The sequence below is a fragment of the Ctenopharyngodon idella genome, chromosome 24 (assembly GCF_019924925.1).
Source record: "Ctenopharyngodon idella isolate HZGC_01 chromosome 24, HZGC01, whole genome shotgun sequence".
NCBI classification, from domain to species: domain Eukaryota; kingdom Metazoa; phylum Chordata; class Actinopteri; order Cypriniformes; family Xenocyprididae; genus Ctenopharyngodon; species Ctenopharyngodon idella.
In genome coordinates this window covers 24,263,518-24,275,869 of record NC_067243.1, presented here as the reverse complement: position 1 = coordinate 24,275,869, position 12,352 = coordinate 24,263,518, and the positions used below count along the sequence as shown (strand labels likewise).

Here is a 12,352-nt window from a genome sequence, read left to right as displayed (position 1 = left end):
CTTCGTTGTAGAAGAGTCCGGGTGCTGAATTGGCCTGCCTGCAGTCCAGATCTTTCACCTTTGAAAAATACGTCAAAGATGACCACGAACTCTTCAGCAGCTGGAAACCTATATCAGTCAAGAATGGGCCCAAATTTCAACACCAAAACTCCAGAAACTCATAACCTTGATGTCCAGACGTCTTCACACTGTTTTGAAAAGAAGAGGAGATGCTACAACATGGTAAACATACCCCCGTCCCAACTATTTTGAGACCTGTAGCAGGCATCAAATTTGAAATGTAAAATTTCTCAGTTTAAACATTTGTTATGTTATCTATGTTCTATTGTGAATAAAATATTGGCTCATGTGATTTCAAAGTCTTTTAGTTTTCATTCAAAAAACGTCCCAACAGTTCCGGAATTCGGGTTGTAGACCTGAAATTTTGAGTCTAACTCCTGGTTACAATACAGTACAACGCACACACAAACAGCAACCAGGCACTCAAACAGGCAGCTACTGAAGACAAAGAAGCTGATGACACGTTGTTCAGGCATCTGTTTATTATTGCAGTGATGTACTATGCTACGTCGCTACATCATCACATTCAGCAAATCAATGCTATTGTCACAACTGGCTGTAGTAACATGCACGACAAAGAAAATTTAGATCCCAGACAGTCTCTAATAATATCCACAGGTAAATCCAAATAAAGGCAGGCAAGCAAACACAACTATAACATAGACGAGACGAGACCCATGAGAGCGGAAAACACAGGAACTTATATACACAGATTAACCAAGGTAATTAATAATGAACAGCTGAACAGAATAATGAAATCAAATCAGTAACCATGGTGACAGACTCAGGTGGGAAAACCGCAAACAAAGTCCAAACATAATAGAACCGTGACAGCTATGATGCGGCGTGGAATTCCACTCAAAAGGGAACTGCAGGGACAAAGACATTAAATGATCAAATACTGTGAGTAGATCATGGGTACACATGTTATAAAGATGACACCATTATATTAGAATTACCCAAAATTCTCACATTCTAATTTACATTCATATTTAAATACTTTATTGATTCATGCATTTTCTGCTCTGTTTATCACAGGCAACCCTTCCCAGCCTACCTCTCTACACTACATGAGCCCGTATCATCTGAATGCGTATGCACTGGCACTCAGAGCCGTGGGGGAGATTATTCAGGACTATGACAGTGATAAGCTGTTCCCTGCACTGGGGTTCGGTGCAAAACTGCCACCCGATGGCCGCGTGTCTCACGAATTTCCCCTGGTGAGGATTTTTTTTTTCATTCTATTATTAAGAAAATACAAGTATAGCTTGTATTTTATATGCAAACTATTTGTTCTCAAACAGCATGTTTTTGTTTGAGTATCTTGGGTGTCTATTTGTTATTGAGAGTATTACATGCACAGTCTTAAACTTGATTATGCTTTACATGTAATCTGTTAGCAATCTCATCATACTACATGGCACTTACTGATTGGCCTCTGTTGTATCTATAGCCAGTAATCTTCCTTGCTCAACATTGAAATAGTCTGGTTCGGTGTTTGCTGTATGCATTCCTGCAGTGTGCTATTAGAGTTCCTCTGAAATCCTCCACCGCTCCCTGTACCACCTGTCTAGATCTGCTATGGAGGATATTATGTATGTCTATATATGCAGCAGCAGCAGCATGTCCAACATGCTCACAGCAGCATGTCTCTGTATGTCTCGGCAGTCGCAAGTCCCTGCAGCAACAAAAAGAAAAGGAGCAGTGATTGCTGCAGCTACAGTGTGCATAGCAGGTCTAGTCCACCAAGACCAAGTACATTAACATTGTCCTATCCTTTAGTTGTAATGACTGAAATGCCCTAAAATGGTGTTCTTATATTGGGGTAAGAAAAAACAAAGATCAATCAAATTGATTTACCCATTACTCCAGCTATGCTTTGCATGTAAATGCTTTTATCATTTTGTCAACTTACTCATGCATGTGCATGTGTCCCATGTGTGGCTTTTTATGCATTCACATCAAAACTGGAGGAAAAAACTTGTCTGTTTTTTGAGGGCCCCCTAAAGTTCTGGACATTTTAGGTGTCTTATTTACCTAACAATCCTAGTTGAATCAAGAGAGATTCAAAATCTACAATGCTTGGGCCCAAGGAAGTTACATTGAGAAACAGTGGGCTATGGCAGGGTTTGCACCATCGGTATGCTTTTAGTAGGGTGTGACACCCAAGTCCCTGTCAAACACCAATCATAGACTATATACATCTAGCTGGGCTACCTGGTATGGCTGTACTTCTCCATCTCCAGCTCTTTCAGATCCACTTTTGAACATATTCTCCAGCAGCACCCCTAAGTGCAACTTTTGTTCCTGTGTTGACGTATTTCAAATTGGGTGGGATGTATTGAGTGTGCAATAGGAAATATTCATTTAGCCCTGTCTATTCAGTTATTGAACCTTGGGCAAGCACAATAAAGCGCAAAATAAAGGGGGAAAATACCTATAACTTCCATTCTAATGAATTGATGAATAGGGAAGGAATTAAAGTATGAATATTAGCCATAAAGAGACTGTAGATTTTAAATGCATTCATCTATTAAAAGATAATTTTGTCAACTTTTACGAGTACATTAGCATATAGATGAGCTAACAAACATGAAGCAAAAGCCAAAAAGCTTCAATTTTGATTTCACACAGCCCCTAGACAACCACACCACTGGTATCCAAATAAGGGCTCTGGAGGGGCGACTAACTAATAAATATGGATGAGACGGTTCATAAAGGAGATTGAAAAAGATTGATAGACATTAGCAAATGGAGATTACCACAGCTGTCTCGCAACTCTAAAGAGGACAGAATTTATTTTCTTTCTTTATTTATTTTTTTCTACTTTTTTCCCTGTTCCACACCCATGAAACCGTCACAGAGAATCTATCACATAATCCCGTATACAGTGAGACTCAGATCCTTCTTATTGGACCTAACAGATGCACTGCCTGTGGCTGCAGCTGCCCACACACAGCTAAAACACACACACACACACACACACTTTTTCTCAGAGCTGAACTCGGGAGACTCCATCTGCACTCAGCAGAGAATTAAAGCTTTACTTGAATGAATAGCTCTCTTTAAACATGCCTCTTACTTCAGGAAGCTTCTGGGATGTGAGCTCACATGCCCAGATCAAACTTTTGATGGCTGATTCTTGTTGTTGTCATTTTGCTGTGATAATGTTTGCTCATTGTTAACATTGCCGATTATACAATCTCCAAGTTGTGTTATCTGTTAGATAACATTAAAAGGAGTATTTTAAGATTAAAACAGTGTTCTACCCTTGTGAAAAAGAAGTGCACTTTAGCATACCTTTTAAAAAAAGTACTTATTACAGAAATAAATAATTTAATAAATCTATTGTATTTAAAATAAGGTTGTAAAGTGTACTGCCGAGTATACTGATAAGCATAAATTATACTTTAATGTCATTTCTGTTGAAATGTGTATGCATTTCTGTAATTACACATTTTTAATAATGAAGTTGCAATTTAGTACATTTGAAATATGTTAACTTTAAATGTAATATCGAATAACACACTACAGTTAAAATGATAATGTTTTACATGTGCTTTAGTATGTTAGTCAACACATCAAAAAATGTACTTTTTAAAGCATGACAAAAGATTATTAAAACATAATGATTTGAAATGTACTTTACTAACTTTGGCAACATTTTATTTTACAGTGTCCTTGTTACATGTGTAGTTACTATAGTAATAACTATAAATTATGCATAACTACATGCAACTAACCCTAACCAAACCCTATAGTAAGTATGTGGTAACACTTTCAATATTTCAATAATCCACTTTAGATATTCTACTAAAAATTTAATGAAATTAAATTAAATGAAATACACCTTATTATCCCCAAGGGGAAATTTTTCTTGGACTCAAGGTATGTTTACATTGAGAATATGTAGGATCCATAAACAATAAATGCAACAATACATACTAATAAAAACCCTCCTATAAAAACACAAATCCCTATACCTACTCTTAAGATAATGTACTAGCTAAAAATAACTTTGCAAGTACATGTCATCTAACTCTCAATGGAGTATTATTAGACTGTCTGCTCACTATCTGCTTACACTCTATTTTGATAGTCCCCCAAAAGACATGCTACTGACCAGAGGAACCTTTGGAAGTACATGTCAACTTATTCTACTAACCCTAACCCAAAATCCTAATCCAGGGGCACAACTTGCACATGTCTAAAAACTCTTAAAGCATAGAACAATTGGACCTCAGTGATTTTGAAATGGTGGGTCTAACAGATTGTTTTAGTTGGAGACACACACCTAGGACTGATTCCTCCAAGGCAGGCCGCCTCGAAGGAGGGTGTCTAGTGTTTAAAGAGCCGAAAGACCCAATGATCCTGAGGTACATACTGAAGATGTGTCTTTTTTCTTTTCTTTTTTGTCTTCTTTTTTTAAAAAATATATCTCTCCCAAATGGAGTATTATTTGGGGAGATTGGAGGTGTAGCAATTGTTTTCGCCTAATTCAATAATAGTCGTATACCCAAACTGAATTCTAAAACATACCCCTTACAGCTGATTGTAGCTTAAGGGACATAACCCTAGAATGTGTACTGGAGTCTAACACTAAACTCTGCCTTACAGGGGGCTTAATTTAGCCCTAGGGGGAGTAACCCTGTTCCATATCTAACACTGTATCTGAACTGCGCCCTAACCTCTCATGGAGATTGAGACTCAATTTAACCCTAATTAAAAAAATAACTAAAAAATAACATGAAAACCAAGAGAGAAGTTTATTTATTTATTTATTTATTTATTTTTAATGGGGTAAAACCAGTGGAGGTAGTGGATCAGCACCATCAAAAACACGTGCTGGCCAGGGCATTAAGTTACTTTTAGTATATGTCTAAAGTGGACATATTTATTAATACTTATGTTAATTAATACTCTGTAACAAGGACACCTTAAAATAAAGTGTAACCAAAATTTTAATTTGACATGATTAGAAAGTGCACTTTTTTAAGTTTACTTAAGTTCAAGAAACAGTCATGAAAGTGTAGTCTAAGTACACTTTACTTCATTAATATTATATTATATGCAAGTGTTATTAAAAATATACTGAATAGATTTGAAGTATTCAACAAGTGCACATTTAATATAATTAAGCAAACTTTTTCACAAGGCTCATATGTACTCACAAGGCATAAATTTGTACATTTATGTATGTATCCTTCACTGGGATGCTAGTATTATAAACTTGTGCATATGTGTACGTGTTCATTTATATGTGTACTTACAGAACGGGAACCCAGATAACCCATACTGCAGCGGTATTGAGGGCGTTCTAGAAGCGTATTATCAGAGTCTGAAATCTGTTCGTCTCTATGGACCAACATACTTCTCACCTGTCATTAATCATGTAGCAAGGTGAGGCCAATTATATTTAAAAATTCCTAAACATTATTTATCACACTATTTATTATTGTAATGCATTAGTCATGGATGCGAAGGAGAGAATGTGTTGCATAGGGGAATCCACTGGAGGCAAAAAGCTAAGAACCCATGTACAGCTTTAATCCAAATAAACGTGAACCAATAAATAATAAACAAAGACTTGGCTTGACAAGAAACATGAACTAAACATAAACTTAGCAACAGCGGTACAGGGAATAAAGCTAGACAAAGGAACAATGAAACATGAGGACTATTTATACACAAAGACTAAAGAGCAACAAGAATCACCTGAACCTAATGAAACAATGAACCAATCAGAAAGTGACACAAGGAACAAAGAACCAATGAAAAAGACACATGATCAAGGGAAGCACATGACAGGATTTCATGATGGGGTCGGGGATGACAAACCAGGAACATGTCAATGGGAAAACTTCAAAATAAAAGACATGAAAACATGAACATGCACCAAAACCAAAACCAGACAAGACAGAATCGAAGCAAGAATCTATATATATAAAAAAAAAAAACTCCTAAACGAAACAACCAAGCATAAAACAGGCATATAAAAACACAGGATAATGATGAACTAAACAAGAAACAGGTGAACCCAGTCTATAACCAATGAAACAAACAAAAAGTTAGAAACACTAGGACACCAAGAAAACAGAAACTATAAACATAGGAAATGAGAAAACAGAATAACAAATAATACTGAATACTGAATAACAAAAATAACTTCAAAAGAAGAGTGCATAAACATAATATGTATTCTACACATTTGACAATTATGGCCATATACTGTACAATATCCCATTAAATGTACAATAAAAAAAAAAAAAACAGCAGCTATTGCCAGAAATTCCTTGTAAAAAATATTGTGACAATGTTTCAGTTTTAATGAGATGGAATATTGGAGCTGTATATTTTACAACATATAACTTTATTTCATTAAATGATGTCGATTAATATACTAAGCTACTTGAACTATCAAAATATGCTTTGTACCCTAGAATGTACTGACCATGATAATACAGTTGGTACAATAGAAAACCACATGAAGATTTATGTCGACACTAAAATGCAATGAACATTAACTCAGTAACAGAAAATGTAATATAAATCCCCCTAATGTATATTACTGATAACAAAAAGAAACCAAACTAAGTAAAATATGTGATGTGCGCAGGGTTTCAGTGTAAATTATATGGTAATATATAGTTTTTGCCTTCAGAATCCCTAAATTTGACTGTTTTACAGTAAAATTACATGTGATGTTAAACCATTTACAATTCATATACAGTGCATCAAAAAGTATTCTGACCCCTTAATGTAGAATATGGCTACAATTCTTTACATTTTACATACTACAATGTTATGTTATTGCATCCTGGTGCCTCATTAGAGAAACAATTGTAGACAGTAGCCCAAAAAGCATGCCTGAGTGCATACATGGAAAATCTACCACAAATAGTATACCATCCAGGTATTTTTGACAGTTTTTTGATGTACTTTGCTTTGTGACATTAGGATGGATTGGACATAAATTGGGATTCAGCCACTGTGTGTTTTATATGAAGTGATCAGATTTCTTCTTTGCAGATATGCATCATTAGTAAAGGATGGTTCAGAATACTTTATCCTCCTCATCATCTCTGATGGGGTCATCTCGGACATGGCTCAGACTAAAGAATCCATCGTAAACGTAAGTACAAAAACACAGTTCCTTGCAATCTTAATTCCATTCAGAAAAAAATGAAAAGACAAGTGTGCCTCAAGTGTGCCATATTTCTAAAACCTGACAATGAACAGCTGACGCCAACTTTTGTGGTATTGCTTTATTTTTCTATACAGCAAGATTTTGACATAATTGACCCCATTGTGTCCCTAAGTTATGCATCAACCCTGTTACTGTCTCGTTTGATTTGTGCTTGGGTTTGCTTGAGTTGAACTTTGAGTTAGTTTTGAACTGCTCCCAGTTCAGTTTCCTTTGTATCTGTTCATTTGTTGCCTTAGTGTTCGATTTGCCCTCATGTGTCTCACCTGTTTCTAGTTAATTATCTCGTTCAGTCCCTAGTGCTTGCCTGTGTATTTGGAGGGCAAATTCCAAGTGAGCATCCCTACTCACTCTGAAGGGCAGAGCCCTTGAAGTGGGGACTTTGAAGGGGGCAGGGCACTTGTGTGTCATAATGAAGCTGTTTGGAACGCACTTAGCGAACAGAGCAATGAAAGACAGCATAATTTCCTCATTATCTGAAATGTTCATTATCAGACAGTTGACGGTGGCTATTGGCTTCCATAGTATTTTTTTTTCTGCTATGGAAGTCAATGGATACCATCAACTGTTTGATTTCCAACATTCTTTAAAATATCTTCTTTTGTGCTCAACAGAAGAAAGAAATACATAGAGGTTTGGAACAACTTGAGGGTGAGTAAGTGATGACAAAATTTTCATGTTTAGGTGAAATATCCCTTTAAAATGAATCGCGAGGACTCGCCATTCAGGTCACATGACCATACATGATAAAATTACTTCCTTGAAGTGACCATCACACATACCCTTTACTAACGGACTTGTGGAAGGGCCTTTCGTGAAGGGATTCAGGTTTTCACTTTCATTTGGAACGCCCCTACAAATGGTGCCCCCTTCCCAAAGTGTCCTTGAAGGGTTCAAAAATGCCATTTGGAATTCGCCCATAGCCCTCAGTTTCAGTTGTCCCTTGTCCGTTATTGTCAATGTATGCTAGTTGTTCTGTTTGTGTTCTGATAAGATTTGAGATACCTGAGCATTTTGTCATTTTGATTTTGTTATTAATAAAGACTTCTGCGCATAGCTTTATTTTCATCCTTTGCCTCAACCACACTCTGACAATTACCATATTTCCCCACTTTGAAAGTGATGAACTATTCAATAAATCAACAAATCCATGAATGTATCATAAAGACATCATCCTACAGAATTGAATTCTTTGTCTAATTTAGTGTTATGTTTGTGACTTAGTTATGATACAGTTTTTCTCAATCGCTTTGGCTCAATTCTCGAATGAGAATTTTTTTTTGTCAAAACAATAAATTCAGATCTCTGAACAGTTAGTTTCTTTGAATTTCTTATCGATTTAAGCAAATTGCTTGTGTTTTGGCATGTGTGCAAAAAAGTTAGTACAAATGTCAACAATTTGCACAATAATTAAATGCACATGGCTTGTTGATCAAAATTGATAAGCTGATTCTCAGTGAAACTGTCAAACTTCTAAACATTCTTTCATTGTGTGAACCGTCACATGCAAAATGATCCATCCAGTTATCAAAATCTGTCAGACATGCATGTATATTCCATAAATACCTATGCCATGGAATATTTGTAATGTCTGCTAAATTGGCAAATAGTATTGCATTGTATTGAAATAGTAATCACAATTTTACCAAGTTTGTTTATCAAGTTTGGAAGCATACTGTATAGGCTATATGGAGTTTGCCCAGCACAATCACTACCATTTTTGAACATTGAGGAACGTCACAATCCTAAACAGCAGCAGCTACAGCAGTACTGTATAAATACATTTGTATTATTTTTTGTAGAAATGTGTTACATGTAAACTGAATTGCTTGTTGTTGAAGAGCAATATGAAGATAAGAATGTGTGGTGGTGTTAGGGGATGACATAATAGAGTGTTTAAAAATGAATAAGCAACTGTGAATTTTCAGTTTACATGTACATGTATCACATTTCTACAAAAATAAATGTACTGTATAAATACAAATGTTCATTTTCTTCTGTGTACTACAGTATTGACATTTCACAGTAAATTTTTAACCAATGTCTGATTCTGAAAAACTGCCTTGAGCACAAGACTTGTACGTAAAATGGGGGTTATGTGCAACAAAGTTCCGTATTCTGTAAAACGGGTTGCATCACTTCCGGTTCAGGTCTTTTGTATGCCTTTCGTTAAATATAGAGCTGTTTTACTCAAGATGCCTTCAAAGGAGCTACCAAAGATGAGCATAACTGATGTTCACTGCAAATGTAGATTAATATCTAAAAGTATTTTTATTTTTCTTAACATGTCTTAATTTTATTTTTTCTAGCTAGGTTAGCTGATTACCTTAAAAGTCCATAGATATAATTGTCAGTTCATACTGCTGTTAACACTTTCTCCGACAAGCGGATGTGATGAGACCTGTTTTCCTGTTTGTTCATGTGACAATTGACATAAAGTCTATTAAACTGTAAAACAGTCAACTCTGTTACTGTCAACCCTGTTTTATTTCTGAAGGCATAAATATGTCCACAGCATATATTGTATATGGTACAATGCAATTTATTAATACTTAAACACATTACAGTATATTCCTGATAGAATTTTTAAAAATGTACAAAAATGTACTGAAAAATCACTTTTTGAACCTGGAAATAGCACAAAATGAACCCGAGTTTGTAAACAACAGGCCTAACCATTCATCATTCTAATCACTAGAAGAGATGATTATTGGATAAAGAATGAGACTATTATTGCACTGAATAAAACAGAAGAATTTACGCCCACTCACAAAAGTGGTCGATTCCTCTTTGTGGATACTATTACAATATAAGTATACAGAATTAGAAAAACATCTTAAATTGAATCCATTTGTCTTTCCTTCAAAACACGTCAACCGAGACAGAAATATGATATACTGAACAGACTGTGATGGGCAGAGACTCTTTGAACAGTGGCAGGAGTCGTTCATAATGTGTCAGTGTGCAGATGAACAAAGCACATTACATGAGCTTTATGAATGTTCCTCATATTTCCATAATTACATCCCAGTGGCTGCCACCCCATGGCACTTTCCTCAAATATGGTATAAAGTAAGGCTTAAACTTTAAATAAGCATAAATGTTCAATCAAATTTAAAAGATATAAAAATACTCCAGAATGCGTAACAGGGTTTCGAGTAACAGTTACATATTTGTATATTTTAAACTAAAATGGAGCCATCAAGGGGCCTAAACCTTTGTAGTTATTGATAAATATAAATCATTAATGGTCTTTTTTTTCTTTTCTTAAAATTACTTGGTAACAGGCAGGGCCTTGCACAGGGGGTGGCCTTATCGGCCGAGGTGCCCCTCTCACACTACATTGAATTGTTTATTTAAAGTGTAACATAGGTCAGTAAGAGCTGTGTGTGTAAACCTCACTCCCCAGGCCTCAAGATGCATGTTAGCAACTGATGCTAGAGGCTGCGGTCTTTAGCACCCTTATTAGCGTGCCCGCCTCCCATGCAGGAGATGCCGGTTCAAGTCCTGCTTGGAGCAGGTTGAGTAGGACTGGTTACAAAAGCAATGAAATAACATGACTGTCTGTACAAAAAAAGTGCATAACTTTTAAACTAATGTTTATAAATCAAATATTATTTCATAAATTGTTTAAACAATTATGAACAAAACAGCATCATGTATTTATGCATAGTTTAATAGAAAAAGCCAAAGTGCTGATCACACAGAGTACTTTTTGCTTTTAAAAACATGAGATGACCACAAAGTCTTGAGACATGTTTTTTAAAAGTTGTACTTCTTTTAACTTTACATATCTTTCTAAACATGCGGCTCTCTGTTGAGACATAGAAAACAATGGAAAAGCAGTGCAGAAAATGTGTTCTGTGTGAACGGCTTGGTCATGGTTTTGACGTAACCAAGAACTTCTCCTCATTGAGCTTCTCTATTTTTTGCAATGTTTTGAATGAACAATGCAGCAGTGCCACATCAAGTGGGTTCAACTGGATAGGCTAAGAAAACATTTCAACGTGGTCATCTTACAAACATCATCACTTCTCATTCGTCAGTGATAAGGCTGCCTGACACACACCTAAAATCTGAATGCACCGTTTTTGCATTCAAATGTGGATTTTTATTTTAAGTTCAATGAATATTTAAAATTTTAATTTTAATTTGACAGCCCTAGAAAAGACTGTACCAGAAGGTTGTGACAGGTAGATGCATTATAATCCACTTTACAGACATGTTGATCCACTGAATTAGTAATTTGGTAGTTTGTTTTTATATTTCTGTTGGTAATGTTTTGCTCCTGGTCTTCTAATTGTGCTAACAACTTGTTCCATATACTTGGAAGAGAATTAGAATTCTTGTCTAATCAAATTATTGTACCCCATCTGATCTAACAAATAACATCCAATTTGCTGTTGTTGGCACACTTTGTAAACAAAAAACAATGACAGTTTGTCACACTTTAACTCCTTTAAAGTATATTTCCCATTATAATCAATTGATGATACTAGTAATCTATAACGTACATCATATTTATAATATTTTATTAAGACCATATTAATAGTATGCATCATTAAAAAATGTAATATATTATAAATGTTACGTGATGGTGGTTGAGCAAACACACAACGAGGTAGAGTAAAGTAAAATAAGAGAAACACAGAATCCAGAGCAGAACAAACACCAACACATTACATCCATAAACAAGACCCGACAAAGAACTGAAGACAAACAGGAACTTAAATACACTGACTGATTAACACAAATAACGAACAGCTGTGATGTATGTGATTAATGTCCATGGTAACTGATTGTGGCGGGAAACTCAAACAAAGGAACACGTGACAGAAAAACAAACAGAGTTCATGTGACATATCGCCCCCTCCTGGAAAGGCATGTCCTCGCGCCGTGGAGAGGAGATGTTGATGATGCAGGAGGCAGTTTAGGAGGTGGACGGCCTACCGGGAGGAGGCAGGAACCAAAAGTCCAGGGTGGAGATGATGGTGGAGTGATCCAGGGTGGAGCCTTGAGCAGAGGCAGATGTTGTGAGCTGACCCAGGCCACAGCTAAAACTGAGCCCCATGGCGGCGGCGCAGGAGG

The 12,352-nt window shown here is 36.0% G+C and overlaps 1 protein-coding gene across 5 annotated transcripts in view; it reads left to right on the top strand.

The window, feature by feature from the left end:
- cpne8 (copine VIII) overlaps positions 1 to 12,352 on the top strand; it is a 70,417-nt gene that overhangs the window by 42,021 nt on the left and 16,044 nt on the right. For 4 of the 5 annotated variants that reach the window (XM_051884777.1, XM_051884781.1, XM_051884779.1 and 1 more), the window contains 3 exons: positions 1,099 to 1,280; positions 5,333 to 5,460; positions 7,090 to 7,192. In XM_051884777.1, the coding sequence (XP_051740737.1) occupies positions 1,099 to 1,280; positions 5,333 to 5,460; positions 7,090 to 7,192 (413 nt within the window). Of the gene's footprint in view, positions 1 to 1,098; positions 1,281 to 5,332; positions 5,461 to 7,089; positions 7,193 to 7,878; positions 7,916 to 12,352 lie in introns of all 5 variants that reach the window. The other variant, XR_007928387.1, reaches the window with a different exon arrangement.